General features: G+C 34.6%; 2 protein-coding genes across 3 annotated transcripts; one reads left to right on the top strand and one right to left on the bottom strand.

The window, feature by feature from the left end:
• Nucleotides 1-2,036: 2,036 nt before the first annotated feature.
• Nucleotides 2,037-5,603, top strand: SDH4 (succinate dehydrogenase subunit 4). 2 transcript variants are annotated; one of them, XM_078995047.1, is made up of 8 exons: nucleotides 2,037-2,195; nucleotides 2,913-2,989; nucleotides 3,289-3,331; nucleotides 3,437-3,464; nucleotides 3,698-3,765; nucleotides 3,849-3,904; nucleotides 5,001-5,081; nucleotides 5,244-5,603. In XM_078995047.1, exons 2-8 carry the CDS (start codon nucleotides 2,927-2,929, stop codon nucleotides 5,439-5,441), a joined length of 537 nt encoding a protein of 178 aa, XP_078851173.1. In that variant the 5' UTR covers nucleotides 2,037-2,195; nucleotides 2,913-2,926; the 3' UTR covers nucleotides 5,442-5,603. The 2 variants fall into 2 exon arrangements, with proteins under 2 accessions (XP_078851173.1, XP_078851177.1); XM_078995051.1 differs by having other exon boundaries at nucleotides 2,050-2,274.
• Nucleotides 5,604-6,490: 887 nt separating this feature from the next.
• Nucleotides 6,491-11,539, bottom strand: ADT1 (arogenate dehydratase 1). The gene is made up of 11 exons (XM_078995044.1): nucleotides 10,970-11,539; nucleotides 10,305-10,372; nucleotides 10,115-10,207; nucleotides 9,539-9,739; nucleotides 9,167-9,247; nucleotides 8,269-8,364; nucleotides 8,056-8,133; nucleotides 7,870-7,959; nucleotides 7,692-7,759; nucleotides 7,147-7,228; nucleotides 6,491-6,864 (listed from the first exon to the last, which is right to left on the bottom strand). Exons 1-11 carry the CDS (start codon nucleotides 11,265-11,267, stop codon nucleotides 6,808-6,810), a joined length of 1,212 nt encoding a protein of 403 aa, XP_078851170.1. The 5' UTR covers nucleotides 11,268-11,539; the 3' UTR covers nucleotides 6,491-6,807.
• Nucleotides 11,540-27,297: the final 15,758 nt, after the last annotated feature.

Here is a 27,297-nt window from a genome sequence, read left to right as displayed (position 1 = left end):
TACCTTCAACCTAAGCTTCCTTACACTTATTTTCTAACTTTGTATAATCTCTTTGGTATAGTGACTTCCAATCCATGCATATGTCAGCAATGATCCAAATTTGAAGTTCCTAGCACAGTTATGATCAACTTTTAGTGGCTTGATTTGGAAACTCTCTTCATCACCCATCAAAGAAGCCCATAATCTAAATGTGCAAGCACCCTTGCTACACTTCACCAAAATTCTTGTCCTATCATTTTTTTTGAAAACCCAATTAATATCCATTAGCTACAACATAGTTACACAACATTGATATCACTTGCCCTGGACCCTTAAATCTCATCCCTAGAAATTGGTTTTTGTTTTTTCCAGTATAATATCTCATTAAATATGAAATGAGTTTGAATGTTAAGTTCAACTTCTCTCCCATTGTCATCATCTACAATGTAGTTATCCTCCTCATCATCAACACATAACTTACTTAAGAAAGGATCATTTGATGTCCTATTCATATACACTACATCCTCATTAATTTCAAAGGCAACCTTCCTAAGTTCATCTATGTTATCTTCATTTTCACCATCAATACAATGCTCATGTTCATCATCATCATTATCTTCATCATCAAGCCACCCATCAACACCAACCCCAATATGATCCACATAAACCGAAATTACACCATCTGTTCCATAAGCATCAAAAATAAAAGCAACATATTCCACATCATTTGAAATGGGATTAATCCCTTCCATCAGGGAATTTCCTGGTTCACAGTAGTAAAACTTTTTACACTCTTCATGCATGAAACGTTCGCAGAAGGTCACAAACTCATAATAAGTCATAGAAGAAAAGTCAACATCAGTGAACATGGTTTTCACACCACCAGTGTAAGAGAAAAGATTTCGATTAAACAACCCTTCTAAAACTTGATAAAATGGTGTAATTAAAAGGTCACTTACAAGTTTACTGGCCTAATGTACCAAAAAAAAAAAAACCTTTAAGGACCCAATTAGCCAATTGAAGAAAGTTCCATGTGCTACAGTGACAGTATCCCTTAATCTTTTGTAATGGGTTGGGCCTGTCCACCTGATATTAATGTGCTAGGGTTAAATTATTTATAATGCATGCATGCACCGTGCTTTGAATTAATGATCTTGTAACCCTACACTGCCTTTACAATAGAAGTTCTTCATCGAGCTCTTTTAAGGCAGTGTTTTTTAATCATTCAACACAACTTTGCTCTCCATTCTTTGTGTTTGATTCTTTTACCTGTTTTGAATCTATCGATCTTATCATATTAATCTTATCACTAACTCGTCGAGTTGGATCCTTAAACTCCGCAGCCAAAAAGATTTCTACACGACGAGCTGGAGCTCCCTAACTCATCAAGTTCCAACCCAAATCTTTAAAATATTGAGAAATGAATAATACTTGGACCAAACGTTACAAAAAGAAAGAATGAACAAAATTTTGCAAATTGCTTCCGAAAGAGAGCCTTGGAAACAAATGGATAGTAACATGAAAATACTAATGATAGACTTATCGAACATACCCAAAGAGGAGCTTAAAGTTGTTATGATGATGAAAGCCGATGTAAAAAAACATTATGTTAAATAGGTTTAAGATTGTAGGTTTTAATTGTTTGTTTGTTTTTGTTTTTTTTTTTTTTTTTTTGTTTTGTTTTGTTTTTGTTTTGTTTTGTTTTTTTTTTTGTTTTTTTTGTTTTTTGTTTTTTTTTTGTTTTTTTTTTGTTTTGTTTTTTTTTTTTTTTAAAGTTTGTAGTTTTAAAGTTTCTAGGTTTTTTGAAGTGTTTAAGATTTTTTTTAATATCATTTTATGTTTTTTTTTTTAATTTAATGCAACGTAATGTTATTTTTTTTATTTTGAAGTAATGAAATTTTATGCTTTTTTTTTTATTAAAAATAGAGTTCAATTATTAAAAAAAAGTGTGATATTGTGGCAATGTAATGTGTGGCAATGTGGTAAAAATAGAGGAACAAGAATGAAGTTTGGTAAAGAGGTAAAAATCTCTGAACCATTTATTACCCTCTGTCCGAATCAGCGATTTGAACAACTCTGAACAGGCTATTTTTTCTTCTAATTCTCACTTCTTCGACACCCAAGCAGATCAGCACCCACATTCGTCGCCTTCAACCATCGCAATCGATTGCAAGCAAATCTTCACCCACCTTCCTTCTGCGACACCAAGCTAATCGGTACGCTATTTTTCTTTGCGTTTCTCCTCGCTAATCCTTTTTCTTTCTCGGTATTCCTTCTTCGACTACAAGCAAATCGGTATGTTTTTTTTTTCTTTGCTGTTCAGGTTAGACGAACGTTCTTGATTTCTCTTTTTCTGTAGTCCTAATTTCTCTATTCTCGGTAGTTCACTGTGAATCGGATATCGAATCTAGGTCTTGATACATATTGTCCTAAAGATCATTCTAGGGTAACTATATTTTCTCAAAAAAAAAAAAAATCCTCATTTCGTATTTGTTGTTTCTACAGCTCCGTAGCTCTTTTTGATTGCATAAATCATACTGAAAGTTCATTTGATCATTAATCGTAACTAATACCCGATTAGGATAATCTAGACTGCTGATGTTTCAAACCCCAAATCGGTACAGTCAAAATACAAAATTGATCTGATATAATTGCTTCGTACCGTTTAAAAACTGTTTTCGGAATGACTTGTTATAAGATTTAATTTGGTTTTCATCTTTTGTAACAAAAAGCTTGGAATCACCTAAGTTTTAAAGTCCAAAAACAAATCATTGATTGTTCCAAGTTGAATTCCTGTTTTTCTAGGCGTTCATAACACTTCTATTTGGTTTTGATTCTCTTTTCTTCTGTTTGGGAGGGGAGTTAATTTTGAGAACTTATACCCACATAACATTTTGGCTTTATATTGATGCTGCATGCTTCATATTATGTAGGGAAGATTATAAGGATGATGTGTGGAACTATCAGGCGGAAGGCTTTGTCTCTGTGCTCATCTGCAGTGGCAAATAATGTATGTATAGTTACATAATATATTGTTTTTTAGCTTACATATGCTTTATACCCTTTTTAGTCTTTGATTTGGTTAAAGGGAGACATGATTATTAAAACTAATGATGAAGAACTATATATTTAAATCTAAGGGACTATGTCACTAAATTTCACAAGAATGGAACAAAAGAGCATTGCTATTTCTTGTATTCATCCATCTTGTTAGAGCTAAATTTAGTTTTGGTTTTAGAGTTTCTATGTCATTCAAATCTTTCCTATGAGATTACTTGTTGCTATATATATATTTTGCAATTGTGGTAGGCATTTGGAAGAGGATCAAAACTAGTACCTGAAATTCATCAAGGTATGCATGCGTTCTCCTACATAAGAGTGTCTTTGTTTTCCTACTGAAAAACTCACAAATTTTTTTAACTTATCACTAAATGATGTATGTCTTACACTATTACAGGTGCTCCTGTTTATTCAAAAGCCTTAAGGTAAAATAAACACTCTTTTTTCTCTAGGCTGCTAAATGCAAGAAATAGCAATTGCACTTTTTGAATTTTTTTTTTACATCATTGACTAAAAGCAAGAAATGTTAATGCCTTTTTCATTACGTTAAATATGCAAGTTCATTGCTATTTCTTGCATTTAGGTCTTCATTGTTCATTAGTCTTGTTGAATTAACACTAAAACTTATCATTTCCTTACAACAATTTATGTGGCACAGGGACGTATCATCGTTTAAAACCGAATTTTTAACCCCAAAATGGGTTAGATCTTTTTCTTCACACAGTGGTATGCTTCTTTGTTTGTGTCAACAATACTGATTATAATGATCCATGCAATTCTTTATATATTTTCATTCATATTGCAAACAGGGCCCACAGTTTGTGGTGATATCAGCGAACCAATTGGCCAAATTCAAACAGATAAGGTATCTAACATTGCTACATGAAAAAGAATAGCAAATGTACTTCCATTTGATGTGTTTATTTTAGCATGATACTTTCATTACTTCATATAATAGGCTAATAGTATTGTAGTTAGAAAATATACCTTGTTATAGCAATATTATTCTCTAAATACTAAAGCTTTTTTCACTGCTACAATTGAGTAGATTTTTTGTTAAGTATAAGGCTATAATGGGTTGATGTTTCAAAGCACAATGCTTTAATTAGGAAAAAAATGCTATAATAGGAAGAATTAGAAGTAGGATGCATAACCACACACCTAAATGAAATCAAACTGATCAATAAAGATAAAAATGTTATTTTCTGAAGAGTAAATTACACGAATGGTCCCTATGGTTTAGGGTAATTTGTGCGTTTGGTCCCTAACTTATTTTTTTAACTCAGAAGGTCCCTATTTTTTGTTTTTGTTACGCGTTTGGTCCCTATCTTACCTAAAAAGACTATTTTGCCCGTGATTTTTTAATTTATTTTAATAAGCACACATCCCAACCCTACCCCCTTACCTTACCTTACCTAATCTACCATTTTTCCCTATTTAAATAATAGTTTTTTTTAGGTAAGATAGGGATCAAGCGCGTAACAAAAACAAACAGTAGGGACCAAACGCGTAACAAAAACAAACAGTAGCGACCTTCCGAGTGAAAAGAATAAGTTAGGGACCAAATGTGCAAATTACCGCAAACCATAGGGACTATTTGTGTGATTTACTCTTTTCTCAAAATAAACTTTAATCAATGCAAGATATACCACTAAATAAGTTATATATATATACTTTTTTCTTGGAATATATTGTATATATTCAAGAATTAGTAAAGAAATTATATTTTACTTGAAAAAATTGCTTACGAAAACAAAAAATAAAATTGATCAAGGTACTATGAAATTTAAAAATAGAAATCATAAATAAAAAAAAAATATATTTTTAGTTACATTTTCAACTAATAATAACACAATTAGTTTAATTAAAGTTGGAAATTAAAAGAAAAAAAAAAAAAAGAACTTTATTGTTATTTAACACTATAAATAAAAAGTAAATTTATAATTGTAAATCCTACACAGGTAATGGCACACAAGGGCCCTGGTTATTTTACTGCATCTGGTGCTGTGGTTGGAAGTGCTTCCATTGTAAATGCTCCACAGGTAAACTTAACCACTTAAATCCTTTTGTTACCATTTAAAATATCATTTCATCAAATTACTGTAGTGGTTGATGTCAAGCCTAAAGTAAAATGACTATTTTGCCCCCGTTTCTTCATCATTCATTTTATTTTAGAGTTTGGATTTTGTTTTTTGTTTTTGCAGGCGGCTAAACTAGGGTTGGGTTCAACAGCGACTTCAACTTTCCTACCAAATCTTGCTCTGTTTTGGCATATAAACAATGGAATTGAAGAGATTTTGGCAGATTATGTTCACCATGAGATGACTCGCAGCTTGGTCTTGGTCTTAATGAGGCTCTTCCTTATTGTTGCAGCCAAAGATGTTTTCGTCGCCACAAATTGATACATTTCATATGGCTGTCACTTTGTTTTTGGAAAAAAAAAACCCGAATAAAGATTGGTCCTAGAAGTTAGGGAATCTTGGGCTACGATTGTCTATTTAGTTCATGGAATGTTTTTGATTGCTTTTGTTGTTCATTTCAAGCTTTGCTTTTAGTTTTTCTAATGCTTTCTTTCTCTTTGGTTGTGTTTGTGTTTGTTACATGAATAAGGATTAGGAGAGAGTATTTATGTCTTTTGCACAAACGGGTGAGAGATTGTGAGTATGTTTTTTTTTGTCTCTTCTTTTTGGCTAGACAAAAGAAAAAGTTGCAATTTTGAACACGACACAGATTCTAGTTTCAGTTTCCTACACTTTTTGCATTGTGTCAGTGTTGTGTTGTGCCGTGTCATTGATTCAGACCCCGAATACATTTGCTTTTGTTGTTTATAGGGCCTTAGGCGTTTTTAAGTAAAATACAAGAATTTTATTTTCAATCTTAAGCTAATCAAAGCCCCCAACTTCTCGAATTGAGTCAACATTTTTTATTTATTTGATGGGCATAATAGAGATTTGATATAATCACATAAGCTATATAGTATATACACATGAATTAGACTTAATATAGAGAAAACCAAGTCATGGAATTCAAATTGTTCTCATTAGCTCCAACACATATACGAAATTGTGTTCATTTATTATTCACTTTTAAATTGTACGTTCATTTCCTTGGATATTAATATCGAATCTATAAGTGTAAAAATATTAAATCCTTGAAATCTGAGGATCAAAATGGATGTAGTGTTCCTTGTTTTTTTTTTTTTTTTTTTTTTTTTTTTTTTTGTGTAGATGTTTTACTCTGTTTGACATGCATTAAACTAAGATTAACACTGCGATCAATAAGATAAAAATTGCAATTCCTTGTTGCATTCAAGAATGTCGGTTCCATGGGGAAAAAACTTAATCTTGTTCTCTTCTGTGCACAAAAGACGTAAATACCCTCCTCATCTATGTGCATCCAATACCATCCTTAACCGCAAAAAAATAATAATAATAAAAAAAAAAATCAAAGATTTGGAACCAAATTTATTGTTTTTCAAAGAATCCAAAGTCACAAAACTTTGCATGAGATCTTTATCACAACCACTATCCAACAATTCCCTCCACAGAATACACGAAACAAAACAAAATAAAAGAAAAAGGTGGTTTCCAAATTTACTTTGCTGTGCAATGACCAACTAAAATGCATACAACACGAGAAAAGAAAAAAAAAACGAATAAAAGAAAGGTTTTGTGTGAATGTCTTCTCTTCAAATATAGTTGATAACGTACAGCTGTCAAACTGATGTAGTACAAGGCGTACAAAAAGGTTTAGGGTTTAAGTCATCATCTATAGAGCTGTATCCATCGGGTAGCACCCAAGAACACGAATAAACCTTGCAAATTCCTGCAATATTCATCATTCAAAAATATGTAAAACAAAATTCAAAGTCTTAAATGCAAAAATTAGCAAACATACTTTCATTTCTTTGTGTATTATAAGATCTTACTTCCAATTGTTTCTATTACAACATTGTATTTTAGAAATCTAACAAATTATAGCAATGAAAATTGTTTTGCATTGGAGGACATAGATAAACTTGATTACAATCTTTCCGGAAAAGGAAAGTTTCAATTTTTAATGATAATCTAAAATAGAAAATATATATTATGAAATACAAGATTGTACCTGTAGATGTCCAAGAGCATATTGGGCACGAGGCTCAGCCATCGAAGCTTCAAAGTCAATATAAAATAGATAATCAAAGTACCTATAAAAATCAAATGTCACATTTAATATCATATATATATATATATATATATATATATATATATATATATATATATATCATATGGAACAATTTTGTATATTCTAATCTCTTGGGCTACTGATATTGCCATATTCGTGTGTCACACAATTTGCTTAGAATTAATGTTTCTGCATAAATGATGTTCATAAAATATTCAATAAAACTACGACCTACTTGTGGAAATGAGAGGACGTAAATAAACAAGGGCATATTTGTAAAATATTATATAACTATTTCATATAACCACTCATTTTTTTATTCAACATCATTTACAGAAAAAAAAAGGTGATATGGTCAATTCTTCCCCAAGTCATATGTGAACTCTGATGAATTTGCAAAATTTAGGATGTTCATTTTCAATCCTAGTAAATATAAATATATCAAGCATAATATTAAATATAAATATAAATATAATTGCACTCACGTTGCACTCCCTTTGTTGCTATCGTCAACAATCCTAAGTGGACGCTTCCTTTGAGGCCTGCTTTCAATCTTGAAACAAATTTGGAGGCAAAAAAAAAAAAAAAAAAAACATTATCAAATATCCTTTTTATAATCAACAAAAATATTGAATAAAAGGATGAAAAAAATAAATAACTTACTTTTGATAAGTTGATCTCCCTTAGAGCAAACACAGCTAAAGCCTTAAACAAGACCCCTGGGCCTTCTTCTAATGTAAACACAATGCTTGTCTGCAAAATTGAATATTGTTTTGGGTAGTTTATATATGATTTGATAATTTGATTTAAAATATAATAAAATAAATTATCTTTTTTTTTTTTTATTACCTTATGGGGCTTGTCGGTTCCTGGGATTATAGGTTCTCTTGCTAGTATTAGAAAACGAGTTATGTTATCTAAATCATCCTGGACATTCAATATAACAATTATAAGACAAAAGGAGAAACATATATTTGAAAACTTTTATGGGGGTATAATGACCAAAATGCCCTTGTATTTATCTACATCTTTACAAATATAACATTAATAACTAGGTGACACCTGGATTGTTTGTGCTAGAATGTCAAGCCCATAAATTTCTGCAGCTCGAGAACTTGCAACTGCTCCAGTGTCTCGTATGCCTTCCGAGGCTACAATCTAAAAAAAAAAAAAACTCTTAACATAAATTTTAAACAAAGAAGAAAAAACACAATATTAAAAGTTTAAACACAAGAAATAGCAACATAGTTTCATTTATTTGTTTATTATAGCATCCTACTTCATTCCTTTCTATTACAATATTGTATACTTACAATTCTTTTTTGAGTAAACCACACGAAGGTACCTATGGTTTAGGGTAATTTGCGCGTTTGGTCCCTAAATTATTTTTTTAACTTAGAAGGTCCCTACTGTTTGTTTTTGTTACGCGCTTGGTCCTGTCTTACTTAAAAAAAATACTATTTTACCCTTGATTATTTAAATAAACACTCCCCCAACCCCAACCCCACCCCACCCCTCACCTTACCTTACCTACCTCACAAATTTTTCTTATTTAAATAATAGTCTTTTTAGGTAAGAAAGGGACTACGCGCGTAACAAAAATAAACAATAGGGACCAAACGTGTAACAAAAACAAACAGTAGGGACCTTCCAAGTTAAAAAAATAATTTAGGGACCAAACGCGCAAATTACCACGAACCATAGGGACCATTCGTGTAATTTACTCTTCTTTTTTTGTTACAAAGACATTGTAGTTTAAAAAATCCACTTAATTATTTTTTTTCCTTGTTAGGACATTACACTTACAAAAATGTATCAAATAATAGCAGTGAAAGTTTCTTTATATTTAGATGATATTGCTATAAAATGAAGATGCTATAAAAAAACGAATGAATGAAAGTACATTTGGTATTTCTTGCATATGATCATGTTTTATGTAACATAGAAATTAAAAGGTTACCTGAGCTGCAAGAGCAGTATCTTCTGCATTAACCCTCACAACGCCTAACTTGTTAAGTGCAATCTCACATTGATCAAGTGCCTGTATCATCATTCATCAACATACATAATAAATGCCAACATTTTTTGTGGGTGTAGGAGGGTATTTTAGACCTTTGACTCATAGTTGACGAAAGAAAATCTTTATTAGTTCTACCACAATGTATTAAGTAAAACATGTACTCTTCTCCTACACAAAGACTGTTTCTTCTTCGGACCGCATAAACTGTCCAAACATGGCTAAATGACCAATTTACCCTTACACTACAACAAACAAATTTGACAAAGAGAAAAAGCACCAAAGATTTCAAAAACAAAAAAATAAAAAAAGAACCTGTGGGTGGCTTAAAACGCGCTTTAATTCCTCCTTTCTTACTCCAGGCATACCCAAGAGGCAGTGATTAACAATCAACTGCACTTCACCAACAATATGAAGCCGATGACGAAGGAGTAAATCGTAATTTCGATGAATACTTCCCCCTACAGAATTCTCAATTGGGAGCACTGCTTTATCCACCAACCATAACTCAACTGCCTGAATTTTTTTTTTAAAAAAAAATATACATTAAAACTTTTGTTAACAGAGGTTACATGTGTATTTATCCAACAAAGTTTCATCTTTTCCCAATTTAGCAACAAAGTGTTTTTATTTTTTAATACAAAGTATGTAATCGCATTTCATTTTTTGATGAAACATTATTGTGTAAATATGATAAAAAAAAGTAAAATCCCGATCACAATGTTGCATATTATTTTGGTCCACCTAGAAAAAAATATCAAAGTACAATGTCTTAATAAAAAAAATAAGCTATATAATAAACAAATTAATGAAAATATGTAGCTGTTCAAAATATATATATTGGCATTTATTATTAAATTTCAGAGAAAAGGAAAAGAAAAAAGGTGAAACCTTGAATACGGATTCAAATTGGTCACATGGGACTGTTTCACATTTTGGGTAGGCTTTAAGAGCAGCAGCCTCACTATATGCACCCGGCAAACCCTATTGTAACACAAAAGCCAAAAATATTACAACAAAAACACCATTTATTTAATATTAAATAATAATAATAATATATTATTATTATTATTCTTATTACCTGATAAGCAACTCGTACTTTTGACCCATCGTTACCAGAAGAGACAAGATCTGTGGCCGATAAAGGTTCTGCAATTTGTACATTCGTGACATAATTGGGTAGATGTTTCAGAATATAATGTCCGAATAAGAAAAAAATTTTGGAATATAAGGCTATAATCAAAGTAGATTTAAAAAAAAGAAAGAACAATTACATTTAGTTTAAAAAAATTAAACACCATGTCTCGCTTTTTTATGCAAAAGAATAATAAGTTGTAATTGCTACATCACAACAGTCGATTAATACACTTCTATGCAACTTCACATCAAAAAGATACTGTAGCCAACTTCACATCAATATTATTTCATTAAAAGTGAATTAGCTTTCTGAACAAGCGTAATACGACCACTACTTTTGTTGAAAAGTTCAGATTCCATATCAATTTTATAAGATTAAATGTAACATTAAAGTAAAGATGGTAGCTTTTTATCGATTTGATGAACGGATTATAAAATTAATAAGAAAAACCCAGCACAAATTACCGATAGTCTTTAGATAAATTTCTATATAAACCGAATTTGATTGAGCTAAATTGGGGATAACCAACTAAAAATCCAAAATTTCCTGAGCAAAAAACCTAAAGTTACAAACACAAAAAGTAATCTTTGAAATGCAAGTTAACTTACTTGGCAAAGAATTCAAATCTTTGTGAAATCCTGAGGATTCCGTGATCTGGGTCTCTTCAATTCCCCCATCTGTTGAATTCGAACCTAAATCAGATGGACTCAAAGTCTTCTCACCTTCAACATGTGTTTGTGCCCTATCGGGTTCGGCCAGTTTCAAACCCAAACACTCCCATTTCCTCAATTTTGCAACATTAACCCTATAAGAACTAAAAAGGGGAATTCTTTTCTTGTTTTGAACGAAATCACAGAGACCCAATTCAGAAAACGAAACACAGATTGGTACAGCCTTTAAAGCCATTTCTTTTTGTACCAATCTTTAAGATTTTCGACAATGTTGTAAATTTGAAGTCTCATTTTCACAGAGGTTGCTTTGTGAAACCTGAGGCCTGTTTCAACGACATTATCAATAAGGGAAATCGTTTTCTGTTTTTGTGATGGTTTTGTCTGCAATACCCTCTTGCGCTGGAGCCTACAACTGGGGTTCTACCAAAAATTACAGTATATATATGTGAAAGAGATAAAGGGGTGTCAGATAAACTTAAAACTTGGACCCCCGGGTGGGGTGGGGGAGTAGGTGAGCAGGAGGAGACTGGAAAGAGAGAGGGAGAGAGAAATTGCGTGTAAGCACGTATTATTGTATTTAGAGTAAATTATATAAATAAATGGTCTCTTGTTTTTCATAGATTTGCACTCTGAGTTCATCTTTCAAAATTTTGGCATTGATACTTAAGTTTCAATTTCTTACTAACATCGTGAGATAAAATCTGTTAAATGGTGTCAAATGACCAATTTACTCATGTTTTGTCTTTTAGGATTTATTCATTTTATAATATATTCCACTTTAAATATTGAAGTCACACTTCAAACCCTAACACCACTCTCTTCTCATACATTATACCATGACCATCCTTCCCCCCTTACCATTTGCCACCAAGGAAAGAAACCTAAAAACCTCAAAACAAAATTGCAAATACTCTCCATTGAAGACTTTTGATTACACTATGTATTTTTACCATTGGTGGTCCTTTTTATTGTTCCATATTTCCTACCAAATGGAATTATATTCCTTAAGAATAAAAATATTCAAAGAGAGTAAGAGTGCGTTTGGTTGGCAGGAAATGATTGAAATTCGAGGGAAAAGGATTCCAATTCCCTCAAATTCATGTGTTTGGTTCAATTTAAGGAAGGAAAGGGAATCCTAAATGAGGAAAACATTCCTTCATCCTTCATCCGTTGGAAACTACATTCCTTCAACAAACTGATGGAAATAATTCCATAACATCTAGGAAAGTGAAATATTACCATTATACCCCCTTTATTTTAACAAAACTCTTCTAAAAACAAAACCCTATCCGAACATATTCCTCAAAATCGGACTCAGCCAACATCACAGCCGACAGATACTTCAGCGCTCGTCTTCTCCATTTTTCATCAAAATCGAATTGCAGGCTTCTTGTTCTCCATCTCTTCGTCAGGTGTGTGTACAACTCGTATTCTTGATTTCTCTCACTGTCTCTCTCGAATTGCAGGCTTCTCCTTCTCCATTAAAATCGATTACCTAGATTTATTAAGTGAAAATCGATTTCCTGAAAGATGTATCTAAATTGTTTCCTGTTTTCTGTTGATTCACACTTGTCTTCTTGATTTCCTGAAAATCGATTTTAGTGATAATCAAATTTGTTCCTTTCTAGTTTTATCAGTAACATTGATTTTCTAGTTGTTTCTGTGAAGATCTATGCTTATTCAAAAGTGTTGTTTCTATGAAAACCATGTTGTTTATCTTCCTGAAAATCAAAGTGTTATTAATTAATCAATTAGAACATCTTGTAACAGCAACAAATGTGAAAATAAAATTGTTCATCTGTTTTTCTTTTAACATCAGCAACTGTTAAAATTAAATGGTGTTGTTTACACTCTGAACATGATCTGAATTTGTATGCACAGAAAAATGTCCCGACCTAGTTTAACAACGTATAATCGTAAACGAAGACAAAATTCATTGATTTTGAAATGGTGGAATGTGGTTTTGCACATTGTTGTACTCCTCCTGTTAATGATGTTCAAAAACCATATAGATAAACGACGTATTAATCAGATTTCGTAAAATATAGATCGATACCCAATATGTAACGCCCGCAGATCCGGGCTAGTCAATTTAGAGGCAATAGGGGTCAAAAATGACTTTTCGACAAAAGATTATTTAGAATGAATAGTCTTAACCAAGTTTTAGAATATGTCACAAGGTTTCCGTACATATAAAGAACGCCGAAATCCGAGTTATAACGAAGAAGTTATGGCCCGCTGAAGTTTTACGGCAAAACCGGCATAGCACCGGAAGACGTAAATAGTGAATTTACGATAGAAGACTTTTTAGGCTTAGCAATCTAAACAAAAGTCGTAGAATATGTTAAACTAAGAGCGTAGATAAAAAGAACGCCCAAATCTGACTTCGTATGAGGAAGTTATGATTTTTCTAAGATTCAGCTTAGCAGTGTACAGCCCGAAACTCGAATTTTAGTTCGAGCGGTTTTTGGCTTACGTGAAATAAATTAGAGTTGAAGATCTCATTAATAAGAACTCAACGGTAAAAAGACAGACGAAAACGGAGTCCGTATGAAGGAGTTACGAATTCTTCGCGGTCATTTAACAGTCTAAACGCCTCGTACTGTTAAATTTAAGATCGGTCGAGAATTAGCTGACGGAGTCAAAATGAAAGTTGTAGATATTATTTTTACCTACGTGTGGATATAAAGAACATCAAAAACGGAGGTCGTATGTGAAAGTTACGGATTTTAGAAGTCGGAAGTGTGTTGTGCGAAAATGGGTGATGTGGCACAATCTTGGCCATTGCTTTCTCCCCAAGTCTTGCCACTAGATGGTGACATGTGGCACCAAGTTCAGCCATTTTCACCCTATAAATACCACCTCTCCCACCCTTATTTTCTTCACACCTTTCCCATTCTTTCTTCTCTTTACTCTCTCTCTAGAACCTCTCTCTAGTCCCGAAATCCCCCGAAAAGCCTAGGGAACCTCCCTAGCACGAGGCGGAAGCCCCGGAGTGCTCGACGGCTCCGAGAAGAAGAGCTTTTCGGCTCGGAAACGCTGCTCTAAGCAAAACCTGGTTTTCTATAAAACCCGCTGTAAGTGAGCTACGTCTACGCTATTTTTAATATAGTTTTTATTTAATTATATTAACGTTATTAAGAACATATAATAAATACTTGGGCTATTATTATGGGTTATATAAGTATATATTTTTTAACGCTTATATAATAGTAATAATAGCTAGACTATTAATTAGTCTCGGCGAATAATAGACTAAAATCTATTGGTGATAATACTAGGTTTCGTCGAAGGAAATTATTTTAAAGTAAACGAAGCGCTGTCCGAGTACCGAGTCACCACCTTCTCAGGTGAGTGCATAGTCCCTTTCATAAACATGATTTTAATATAAGTATTGATTGAAGTATTAATTATATGTTTATGTGCGAGTTAATTGATGTTGCTTGAAATTCGTGTTAAAGAACATACCTGATTATATTTGATAATTTAGGATAAAGAGTAGACCTAAATTAAATATGAGGAATATTGGGTAGTATATTCTTACGAGTACAAGTGAGTTAAACTCAGAGAATAGAAGTTAGTATATGTCACTTATCCGGGAGTATGGATTAGACATAGTCATTGTCCCTAGTCCGAGAATATGGATTAGGCATAATCATTCGTCGTTAATCCGAGAGTATGGATTAGCTATTGTCCCTAGTCCGAGAGTATGGATTAGGCATAATCATTCATCTTTAATCTGAGAGTATGGATTAGTCATTCGTCCCTAGTCCGAGAGTATGGATTTGGTAAATTCGTTCATTTCTGATCCGAGAGTATGGAGTAGGTAAAACGACTAATCTTAGGTCCGAGAGTATGGATAGCCTCGTTGCGAGGATCGACGGGGTGGGATAAGAGTTGTTTATATATATGTATGGTGAAATTGTATATTTTGTGAATTTTAAACTATGTATATGGTATAACATTGTGGGATTGAAATCCCTATGTGCTCACCAGGTTTCCCAAACTGACCCACCCAGTTTATTTATACCACAGGTGTTGATATGAAGTGACATTACACTGAGAGATTTAAAGAGATGTAGACCACTAGTGTGAATAATTGTAAGTTCTGTTTATGCTTATGTTCCTGTATTAACGATGACATCCCAAATGTTTTAAAATGAAATAAATACGTTTCTTCGAAAATGTTTTAATAACGTATTTACCATGTTTTTCTGGGAACAAATTCCGCAACCTTTTTATAAAATGAAGTACTCTGATTTTTATAAAGCATAAACAAAATCGGTCTTTTCTGGCCGTGATTTTGGGGATGTCACACAATACTACATGAAATAGTTTATGAGAGTGACACCATGTCTATATCACAACTTAGGATGTCTCAAAGGTGCTTTAAAAAGTTATGTCACATGCTTGAAACATTCGGAGGACTAAAACGAAGTAGGAATATCGATATTGATGAACAAGTTGCCATGTTTCTACATATTCTTGCTCATAATGTTAAGAATCGGGTCATCATAAGTCGCTTTCATTGTTAGGGAGAAACGATTCGTAGGCACTTTAGTCGAGTTTGTAATGCTGTCATACGATGCATACTCGTTTGCTTAAGAGACCCGAACCTGTTCCTAATAACTCCATCGATCAAAGATGGAAATGGTTTAAGAATTGTTTAGGAGCTTTAGATGGAACATATACAAAGTGCCTAGTTCCAGCCAAAGAAAGGCCTAGATATAGAACAAGAAAGAATGACATTGTAACAAACGTTCTAGGGGTTTGTTCCCAAGATATGCAGTTTATCTACGTGTTACCGGGATGGGAGGGGTCAGCTGCGGATGGTAGAGTTCTTCAGGATGCTCTTCTTAGACCACATGGATTGAAAGTTTCAAGACCGGGTATGTAAATCTTTTCTATATATATATTTTTAACTATAAATCTTATTTATAAAACATTATTAACTATAAATCTTATTTGCAGGTTATTATTTAGTTGATGTTAAAGCTTACACAAGGAATGATGTAACATAGATAGATGTGATTAGGGAAGCAGATAATGAGGATCCAGGTTATTTTTTCCAAAGATTTGAAGCATCGACAATGATGTATATTTTGGGTTAGTGTCTAGCTTCGGGTCAAGGGTGGTGTGAGGGCATCTCTTTTGATTCTTGTCTGATAAAGGCTTTGGGTTCGAAGGACGACCTAAACACATGATTAGGTCTAGTATACTAGGGGCTTTGTCTTGTGTCAGATTTGCTTGTTGTCTTAGTAGTTTTATCAGAAAGACCATGGTTGGATCATGGAAGAAAGGCTATGGCTAAGCTATAGTCTTGAATTGATTGTAAGATTATGTTTGCATAATAGCATTCACATATGGAAGACCATGGTTGGATGATGGAAGGAAAGGTTGCAGCTTGGTTGTAGCAATGGAAGTGATTGTAAGACTATAGTTGAATCATAACATTCACATATGTAAGACCATGGTTAGATAATGGTAGGAAACACTACAGCTAGGCTGTAGTAACTGAAGTGATTGTAATACTATGGTTGGATCATAGCATTCACATATGGAAGACCATGGTTGGTGTAACATCCAGAATCCCAGGTATATTATTTAAATATTTATTTTTGGACTATGTGAAGGAATTCGGCGAGTTGATGCGTAGACTCGCCGAGTAGGGTCGTGGTTGATCATCCGAGTTCGCATTGGACTCGGCGAGTCCATGAGTTGACTCAACGAGTCTATGCTGTTTAATGAAACCCTAATCCTCCAGGGTTGGAACCTATTTAAGGGCACTCTTAGCCTTCCATTGCGGCTACCAGTCCCTTGAGAGCACCCTTAGTGATCTATATCATTTGAGAGGAAGGAGAAGCCATAATTGATCTTTCTATCCTTGGTTTGGCAAAAAGAAGGTGATCAAGAGCAAGAGGAGGCTAAAGGAGGTGTGATTCAATTGGTTTCAGAGTCCAGAGACTTCAACTTGAGGTATTCATTCGGACCTTCTTCAGTTTTGGTATTGAACTTAGAGATTAGGGTTTTCTAACCTCTTGTGAGGATGTTTATATGGAGCAATTGGTCCCTTATCGAGTCTATGCTTTGCATCTGGACTCAAAGAGGTCCAGAGACTTTAATCCATTAAGCTTTATGAGTCCATGTGAGGTGATTGGACTTAGGTTGCCATTTTTAGGACTAAATCACCATTTGATGCCATTATGTATATATATAAGCATCAAGTTTCGAGCTTTACGTGATTATATTGCTTGGGAAGGTTAGATCTATGGATTTGAGGAACAGATCTGACCTTAGGAGGTCAATAGATCTTGTGCATGGCATGTACTCGCCGATTTATTCTTGGGACTCGGCGAGTAGAGTCAGGGTAGCCCCACGATTCTTGCCTGGGGACTCGTCGAGTAAAGGGAGGGACTTGATGTGTTAACTGGGACTAATGAGTTAAGTGGACACAGGTGGACTCGCCGAGTTGCCCAAGTGCACTCGCCGAGTTGGGTCAAAGTTTGACCGTTGACTTTGGTTGACTTTTAGGGTTTGGTTAGTAGTGAGGCCTTTAAACCAGAAGAGGGGTAAAATGGTCTGTTAACCTTCTAAGGATGTTAAGAAAGGGTGGAGTATAATTATATTTATGGGAGTATTTGCTTTATGTGTTTAGGCGGAGGCTAGATCATATTTCTACCAAGTCAGTGATTACCCGAGATATCAGAGGTGAGTCTTCTCATTATACTGTACCTGGAAGGGTACCTATGTGTGACCGGAAGGTCGGATATGCTATAATATGTATGTGATTAGTTAACCATTTTGTATGTGCTGTGTATGCTATGTTTGTTATGGCCGGAAGGCATCATGTTATGGGCCGGAAGACATTATGTTATGGGCCGGAAGGCATTGTGATGTGGACTAGAAGGTCGACACGGGTAGGACCAGAAGGTTTACCGGGTTGGGACGGAAGTACCCTGAGATGCATGGACCGGAAGGTCATGGCCTGGAAGGGCGTACGTGTGTAAGTGGTATTTTGGGGAACTCACTAAGCATTTATGCTTACAGTTGTTATGTTATGTGTTTCAGGTACGAGCGAGGACCGTGGGAAGGCGCCGACATGATCTGTACACACTGACGGAAGATTTGTTTTATGATCTTGGGATGTATTTTTATTATAATGATATTTGTTAAATATGAGAATTGAGAATATTCTATGATGGTTTATATTGTTTGAAAAATGACAAATTGTTTTGAAAATTCACGTTGTTACAAGTTGGTATCAGAGCCTTGGTTTGAGGGATTCGGGTGCACCTTCGGGCGTAACTGAACTCAAACCGAGGATTTGAGAAAAATTTTCCTATAATAAAAGCATTAAATTTTACAAGAGGTTTTGAGATAACCAAAGAAGGAGCAGTGTGTACGGTCAGCCAGCACCCGAACGGTAAAATTCCCAAGATACCCTTAGAATATGTGTTATGAGATATGCTATGATATGTTATGCATGCTTGAGTAGACTAGGTATTCATATTAGGACTAGAGTGGCCTGATTTGTGATGCCTTAGTCTAGGAGAATCCTACTGCTACGAGATGCCTTGAGAGCGAGTAGGTAGCCAATGCATAGCGAGAATAGAGTACTTGCGTTCCGGGATCCAAGGAGGAGGACTTGGGGTGAATGCTGATGCAGTGTAATCAGTAGTATAGGGCCCGTACTACTGAAGACACCGGATCAACGGGCAGCCCAAGTAAGAATCATTTGGGTATTGGAGGCCGAGTAGGGTTGCGTTATCGAGTGCGAGTATGCTCGATCGAGTCTCTGATATTTTTACGTTGTATTTTAGAGGCATCATGGTTGGGACACGCCACAGACTTGGGACGAGCGGTGTGAGTGACGAGGAGCTTCGTCAAATGATCCACGATGAGGTGGCTGCGGCAACCAGGACCGAGATTCCGGAGATGTTTGCGTCTATCAAGACCACACTGTTGGAGACTTTTGATGAGCGGTACGCCGCGGTGACTGAGGCCGCAGCCGCTGCAGCTACAGCAGCTGTGGCTGCTGCCAGACCTCAGGGAGGTGACTTGTTGTTGTTCTGGAAGTTCAGCAACACAAAGCCACCCGAGTTTGATGGGACGCAGGATTCGATCGCTGCGATGAGATGGATTGCTGACATTGAGGGATGCTTCTATACGTGTTCATGTCCGGAGCATATGAGGGTGCGGTTCGCTTTGAACCAGCTTCGCCTGGGAGCGAAGGATTGGTGGAAGTTTGTGACAGCGAACTTCACTCTTGCAGAGATTTCAGCAGTGACCTGGGAGAGGTTCACCACCATGTTCAAAGATGAGTACGTTCCCCCGGTAGAGAGGGAACGGCTGATTCAGGAGTTCTTGATGTTGGGATTAATACAAACAATCCTATGTGTGCATGCAACCCTAGTATTGGATCTATGTTTTCACTATTAGTTATACAACTTTATGAACACAAAAAGAAACCTGGCATGCTACTATAATTTTCGAAATTCATTTATAAAACTAGAATACATACCTTTTGTTGTTATATAGCAATAACAACTAGTTCCTTGAATTTCCTTAGCTCTTGAAAGCAAGTACCACAAGTGTAGTACCTCTAATGGAGTCACAAACACCATATGCAACTTGGATGAAGAGGAGAAGTAAAGGAGGCACCAAAAACGGCTGGAAACCCTAATTGAAGTGTTCTCCACGTTTTTGGGGCTTAAGGGTCCCTTTTATACATGTAGGCTATTAGGGTTTACAACTAGGAAACCCTAATCTGACTGCTTAGGCCCTAAGCAGCCCATGGACTCCTTAAACATATCCCTTGGACGATTTCTAATGGGCTTCCCATAGAATTCGTTCAACCTATATATTATTAGGTGATCCATAGCCCAATTATAATTATCTTATAATTACAACTTCAGTCCCCTAAGTTTAATTAATCTCTTTTAGCCACAAAATTAATTCTTAATTAATTCTCGACCAATATTAATTAAACAATATGATTTCTCCTTTAATATATTATTCTCATAATATATTAATAAATCATATTTAAACCTTTCTCTCCTTAAATCATCCTACATATTGCTATAGTGAAGGCAACCCAAAAGGACCATGCTCATAATCGGGTCAAGTACATACCAAAACAGTTATGGACTTAGACACTAATCCAACAGTCTCCCACTTGGATAAGTCTAATAACTATTTTCCGTATGACTTCAGAACCTGATCAGCAATCGTAGCTTTCAAAAGCCGCTGTCAACTCTGATCTTATCAGATAGCGTGTCCTCTAGATAAGGGATTATATATTCCTCCATTCTCAAGATATCGTATAGACAAAAGACATGAATTTCAATCATTCTCTCTATACTGTTTCCCGACTTCCGATTCATGACGACTGATAACAGACTACAATTGAACACATCAACTTAGTCCCGGCTTGGCCAAGCGCTTAGGTGTCATCACTAAATCATCGAGAGGCCCACATATATCGCTTTTATCCCACTTTGGGTAAAAGGAATGGATAAACTTCGACTCAAATGCTCGCTTGCATTTACTGATCGAATCACACACAACAATAAGTTTTATAACACCAAGTTACTGGTGCGTTTACTTATTATCAATGTGCAACCGACCAACAAATAACAACTCACATGTCTCGGTTTCAAGAATATACAATATTATCGTCTCACTAATCACTCATGATAAAACCGTGAAGTGATCCAAGTGAGCGTGGGTTTAATCCAATACTTTAATCTTATCAAAGCACTCACGAACTCTGCAGCAAACTTGTGCCATGTCTAAACACTTCAGACAATCTACAGACAGATTCATGACAGTCTTTATTCATACCTACTCCCAACGTATGACCAACTGTGGATGTTTGAATAACCTAGTTATTCTGGAAGTCAAAACATGCAAATTGAAACATGACAACAATACTTAATCCTATATGGCCTCAAACTTGTGAGAGTAAATAAAACCCTTCTATTTATCCACCATATTGATTACTCATTATTTATCATTTACTGTTTCGGATAATCAACTCATTACTTGAATTATACTAACAATTGTCCCATGCTCTAAACATGCACACTTTGTTTCCTATGGTTCATGCTTTGCGAAATAGATCACCTGAAAACTTTTCCAATGATGCTCATTTCACAATTCCTTAATCCTAATTATTAGTGTAAGAACACAAGGTTCTTGCCACTACTAGAATATGCTAGATTCTAACATTTTATGCAACGATCCCTTTGCAAAATCATAGCACAAAAGTCACCAAGACGTAGCTAATGAAATTACAAAGTACTTTCTTAGAAATTGTTACAAGACAATTCCATAGATGTGAAGTCTCACATTCAAAGTACATTCCTTTGAACATCCTTCTTGCATAAAAGTTTCTAATCTAGGCACAGACTCTCAATATCCAACTCCCAATATGAAAACATTTCCACATTTGCCATATGACAACTCATTCTTAATAGAATCTTATCTATTCATAATAATGTCGATATGGTCCATCCAATACCATACTTCCAACTACTTACAAGCGATCAATCCTCAGCGAACTTTGGATCGTCCTTTGATAGTTGTTAAATTCTTTCAGTCAAAACCAATTCTATTCCTTTTTCCCTCTTAATGCGCTAGACATTTGGAAAATTTTAGAATGGTAAAATACTATAGCATTTACAATCGATCCTATACTCGAAGCGTATGGGACACGATGCATAATGTCTTACATAAAGATATGATACTTTACCAATCTTTTGCCATAATATTTTATGTGTCATGTTCTCACAATTCGAACTATGAAGAGGGATGCCGTAATCATAATTGAATTTTAAGAACACACAATGTATCCTTTGACTGAAAATATTAAAATTTCTTAATCTAAGCTTTAGATTTTGAAACGGAGTATAATATTCTCTCCCTTAATTATAGCAAAACAACTTTTCAAGCCATGCAACTTTACAAATGAAATCTTTGTTTTTCTATAATTAATATTGCTAACTTGCAATACTCGCCATAACAATCATACAAGCATAACACTTATGCTCCCACTATCATGATGATTATCATATAAGCATAACATTTATGCTCCCACTAGCTTTGACATGTATTCAGAAAACAAATGAACTTCCAGAAAACAATGCCTATTGAATTTCTGAAATTCATATTTCTAATACCAGATGCTTCGATAAGCCTTTATCTAAGCTTCTTAACCTAATACACCTTTGCCTTAGATAGCTCATATGTGTGTTTAAACAATTCATAACTTATGTTACTAAGCTCCAAATGTTGAAACTAATTGCCAAATCTCACAATTCGAACTATGGAAAGGGATGCCGTAACCATAATCGAATTTGAGAATACAATTTTCACAATTGCTATCTTCTGAAAATCTCTCTTAGTGAAAGCATTTCCTCACAGTCATTTTCATGAAGGAGGGAATCTTATGACACTTAGATTTTATGGTGTATGAGTTCCTATCCATGTGAATTTGCCAAAACCAAGGTTTGCGACAAATCCAAACTCATATGGACTGAACTTTCTTAATCTTGATTTCTTGCCCTATGGTAACACGAGTGCCCACCATGCCTTCCAAGTAGTTTAGTAACTTGTCCTTACATATCAATTTACTTTCCATCGACTAAGGCTTTAGTGTGTATTCAAATGAGAACTCATAGAACTCATATACACAATTAACTCAATTGGAATGGCACAGAAACAAAACAATGTCAGCACGATAGGTTGTAAACCTCAAGTCGTGTGCTAGTGATGATCGATAAGGTTTATTCTTGATTTGTTCTTGAAACTTTTCAAGACCATTAAGACTCCCACTGACTTCTTGACATATAAGATTCTCTTGTCAAGAAACATTTCTTGATAAACAAATATTCAAGAGTTAGCGAAGCATTTATCAAGACAAAACACTTCACACAATTGGTCCTAGTTGGTCTTTGTCTTATCCAAGACATCAAAACTTACTAATCTCAAATGTGCAAGAATGAGAAAACTTTTCCAAGTTCCATATTTGATGAGTGTTATAAACCTACTTAAAACTTTTCACTCAATGTCACAATCTTGACTCTAAGACTTGATATTGGAACGAAGTATGATTGACTTATTGATATATCCATTTCTACAATACTTGATTCCTCTTCTTAGACATGCAAATGCACTAAGACTCACTTAGAGGATCAATTGAGATATGGTTCTTAATCATTAAGACTTATCATAAAACACAATAAAAGGTACTCTCCCTTCTTCTTAGAATAGAGAAACTTTTATCTTTCTGCCTACTTGATTCTTCTTTATTCGTTCTACTATTCATTGAAACCTTTTCAATCAACTCAGAATTATACTTAATCTTATAAGTATAATCATATTTACTAAGCTTTAGTAAATCATGACGAATATCTTTGTCACTCTTGTGGTGGACTTGATCAACACACAACCTTGTGTACTTGATCTCCTTGTCCTTTAATTGACACTTTGCCAAAGAATTAGTCTAAGTTTCCCAAATGTGAAAGTTTTCCATTCATCATACAATACACATTGCATGATTCCAAGTTTCTGTCCAATTAAAACTTGGGCGATGAGAAAGTCTCCCTATTTGGTACACTTTTGACATTTCCATAATTAAGAATCAAATCCATTTTGCTAATAATAGAAGTACATGAACATCAATTTTTCATATATTTCATTGTAAGGATAAATAAATAAGACAAAATCAAAATTTATTTTATTGCAGAAAAAACTTGTCCTTACAATGCAATTCAACTAAATTCAACTGAAAAACTATGTTAACAATCTATTCTAACTCCAAGTTGTAGCTCAAGAATCCATTCTTCAAGTAATGCAATCGAGATCCATTTCTTCATGATCAGATTCAGCTCACTTCTTTTCTCAAGCTTCCTCTTTTTTCTTCAATCCTACAAAACATCAAAATGTAATCTTATCACATCATGTATTAAGAATCTAGAATAGGAACTTAAAAGAGTTAGTTAATGGATTTTACCTGAAGCAGAGCCATACGTCTTGACTCTCCCATATCTTAGATCTCTCAGGTAATTAGGGCAGCTTCGTTTCCAATGCCCCTTCTCTTGGCAATAAAAGCAAATAGACTCCTTTGGCACAACACATCGGACAATCACAGACTTAGTTCTTTCTGGACTTCCAATGTCTATTGAAGTTTGGGAGTTTGATTCACTAGACAAATTTGCTTGACCAGCACGCCAAATCATTACTGATTCAGCAGTTATAAGCAAATAGGTGAGATCAATTAGGGTCACGTCGTGGTCCATCATATAATACTCTCTAACGAACTCACTATATGATTCAGGAAGTGACTGAAGAACCCAGTCAACAGCCAACTCACTTGAAATCTCGACACCCAACATGTTTAACCTATCAATGTATGACTTCATCTCTAAGACGTGCGCACACACAGGTTTCCCATCTTCGTGTTTACTTGCCAAAAGGGCTTGAGTGAGCTTGAACTTTTCAAGCCTTTGAACTTGTGGGTCAGGGAGAATAATTGGAGGAGGTGGAGGAAGTGAAGCATGACTCTCATTTCCTTGATCGTATCTCGGAACGTCATCTTCATTTGGAAAGCTTGTTCCAAAGGATTTGGGAAGACCATTGTAAGATTCAGACATCTACAAAACGGGAGAAAATTCAAGTTAAGTTGATTAGAATTCTTGATGCAACACCCAAATGAAACATCAAGCTAGGATCCAACACAATACTCTACAACCTAGAAGAGGGATGCCGTAATCTAGTTGCAGAATATCTGAAGGTAGGTAAATGACGATTTACCAATTTCCACCATGAAAAACGAAAGGAAGTTTAAGTTTTAAATGAATTGAAACTCCTAGATCTTTTGAGATTCATTGAACTTTTCAATGGCATGTTTAATCTCGATTATGCCCTACTATTTGTGACTGGGATGCCGAGGATCACAAAGAAGGTGTAAATAACCATACGAATCACGTGGTGCACCCAATGTTACTATCACCTAATCAATGTGCCGGTTAGCCACACACGCTCCATTGATCTATGACAAACATCGAGTTACCCTTCGCAACCAATGTCATCCCCAAATTAGTGTGCCGGTTAACCACACACGCTCCACTAACGTTTGACAAGGGTACGAAGTGTAATTCCATGGGTTAGCATACAATTCACATTTTGCCTAAAGTAACTATGATTTGGGAATTTGAAAAAGCATTCAGTTACTTTGTACTTCATTATACTTATAATGGAAGGTTTCTGTCCTATCCTACCCGTTCGGCTAACGACCCTCCACTAGTCAAGAGTGCGGTGGGTAAGAGTGGATACCCATTCAATCGCCATTTTATAGGCAATTTCCTTAAACACCCCTTATAGACTAGCTTCGTGAATGAGGCCTACTAACGGTAAGACTGACTTTTTAGTTATACATATATAATATTAAACTTTTAATGTTATATATAGTATAAGGGTGTATTTTACACTTTTAAAATACCAGGTGGTTTAAATTATACTTTTAATTAACCAAAATCATTATGGATTTATTAAATCTCTTTTAATTATACACTTAATTAATTTAATAAAACCATAAGGGTTTAATTTGAACTTTTCAAAATCAGGGTTTTGGATTTTAGACTTTCAAAATTAACTTTTAATCAACAATTTAAATTTCAAAACTTGAGGGCAAGTTTTGAAACTCTTCAAAACAATTAGGTTTTAATCTCACTTAATTTTTTTTTTTGAATTTAAGACATTTAAATTAAAATTTTTAAATATTAAAACTCTTGATTTAATAATTACCATAAATTAAACAATTAATTTAAATTATTAAATCACAAGGGATTATCTAGATCATGAGGATAATTACCAATTATACATCTAAGATATCCTAATCCCTTGAATCCCTCTCTAAATCTCGAAAATAAGGGATGGGATAATTCAAGATCTTTAATTACCATATTTAACAATTAAAAGATAATTACAAGATATGGGATTATCCAAATCCATAAAATTTAGGATCTAACCTTGGGGAAGGAGGTAATTTCGAAATCCAAGGGTTGGATAACCCTAGATTTCAAAATCTTGGAGGCTAAGGAAAGGATTTGGGAAACCCTAGCAAAAATCGCCATCTTGGGTTTTGCAACCCTAATTGCGAAAATTGCCTAGCCTTTAGGGTTCATTAGCCATAAACCCTAATATGTCAAGTTCATAAAATTGAATAAAAGCTAATTGAAAACAAAAACCAATGGCTCTGATACCACTGTTGGGATTAATACAAACAATCCTATGTGTGCATGCAACCCTAGTATTGGATCTATGTTTTCACTATTAGTTATACAACTTTATGAACACAAAAAGAAACCTGGCATGCTACTATAATTTTCGAAATTCATTTATAAAACTAGAATACATACCTTTTGTTGTTATATAGCAATAACAACTAGTTCCTTGAATTTCCTTAGCTCTTGAAAGCAAGTACCACAAGTGTAGTACCTCTAATGGAGTCACAAACACCATATGCAACTTGGATGAAGAGGAGAAGTAAAGGAGGCACCAAAAACGGCTGGAAACCCTAATTGAAGTGTTCTCCACGTTTTTGGGGCTTAAGGGTCCCTTTTATACATGTAGGCTATTAGGGTTTACAACTAGGAAACCCTAATCTGACTGCTTAGGCCCTAAGCAGCCCATGGACTCCTTAAACATATCCCTTGGACGATTTCTAATGGGCTTCCCATAGAATTCGTTCAACCTATATATTATTAGGTGATCCATAGCCCAATTATAATTATCTTATAATTACAACTTCAGTCCCCTAAGTTTAATTAATCTCTTTTAGCCACAAAATTAATTCTTAATTAATTCTCGACCAATATTAATTAAACAATATGATTTCTCCTTTAATATATTATTCTCATAATATATTAATAAATCATATTTAAACCTTTCTCTCCTTAAATCATCCTACATATTGCTATAGTGAAGGCAACCCAAAAGGACCATGCTCATAATCGGGTCAAGTACATACCAAAACAGTTATGGACTTAGACACTAATCCAACACTTGACCCTCAAGCAGGGTAATGATTCGGTTACTATGGTCACCCGGAAGTTTCATGAGAGGGCAATGTTCTGCCCTGAGTAGGTGTCTACTGAGCAGGCACGGATGAGTCGGTATTTGGGTATTCTGAGGAGGGACATTTGGAAGTTCGTGTCGAACTCGACGTACTGGACATTTGCTGAGCTCCAGGAAAATTCCCG

This window comes from Lactuca saligna, chromosome 1 (assembly GCF_052625555.1).
Source record: "Lactuca saligna cultivar CGN05327 chromosome 1, ASM5262555v1, whole genome shotgun sequence".
NCBI classification, from domain to species: Eukaryota; Viridiplantae; Streptophyta; class Magnoliopsida; order Asterales; family Asteraceae; genus Lactuca; species Lactuca saligna.
Note: the sequence above shows the minus strand (reverse complement) of the source record. Positions and strands in the feature narration are given on the sequence as shown.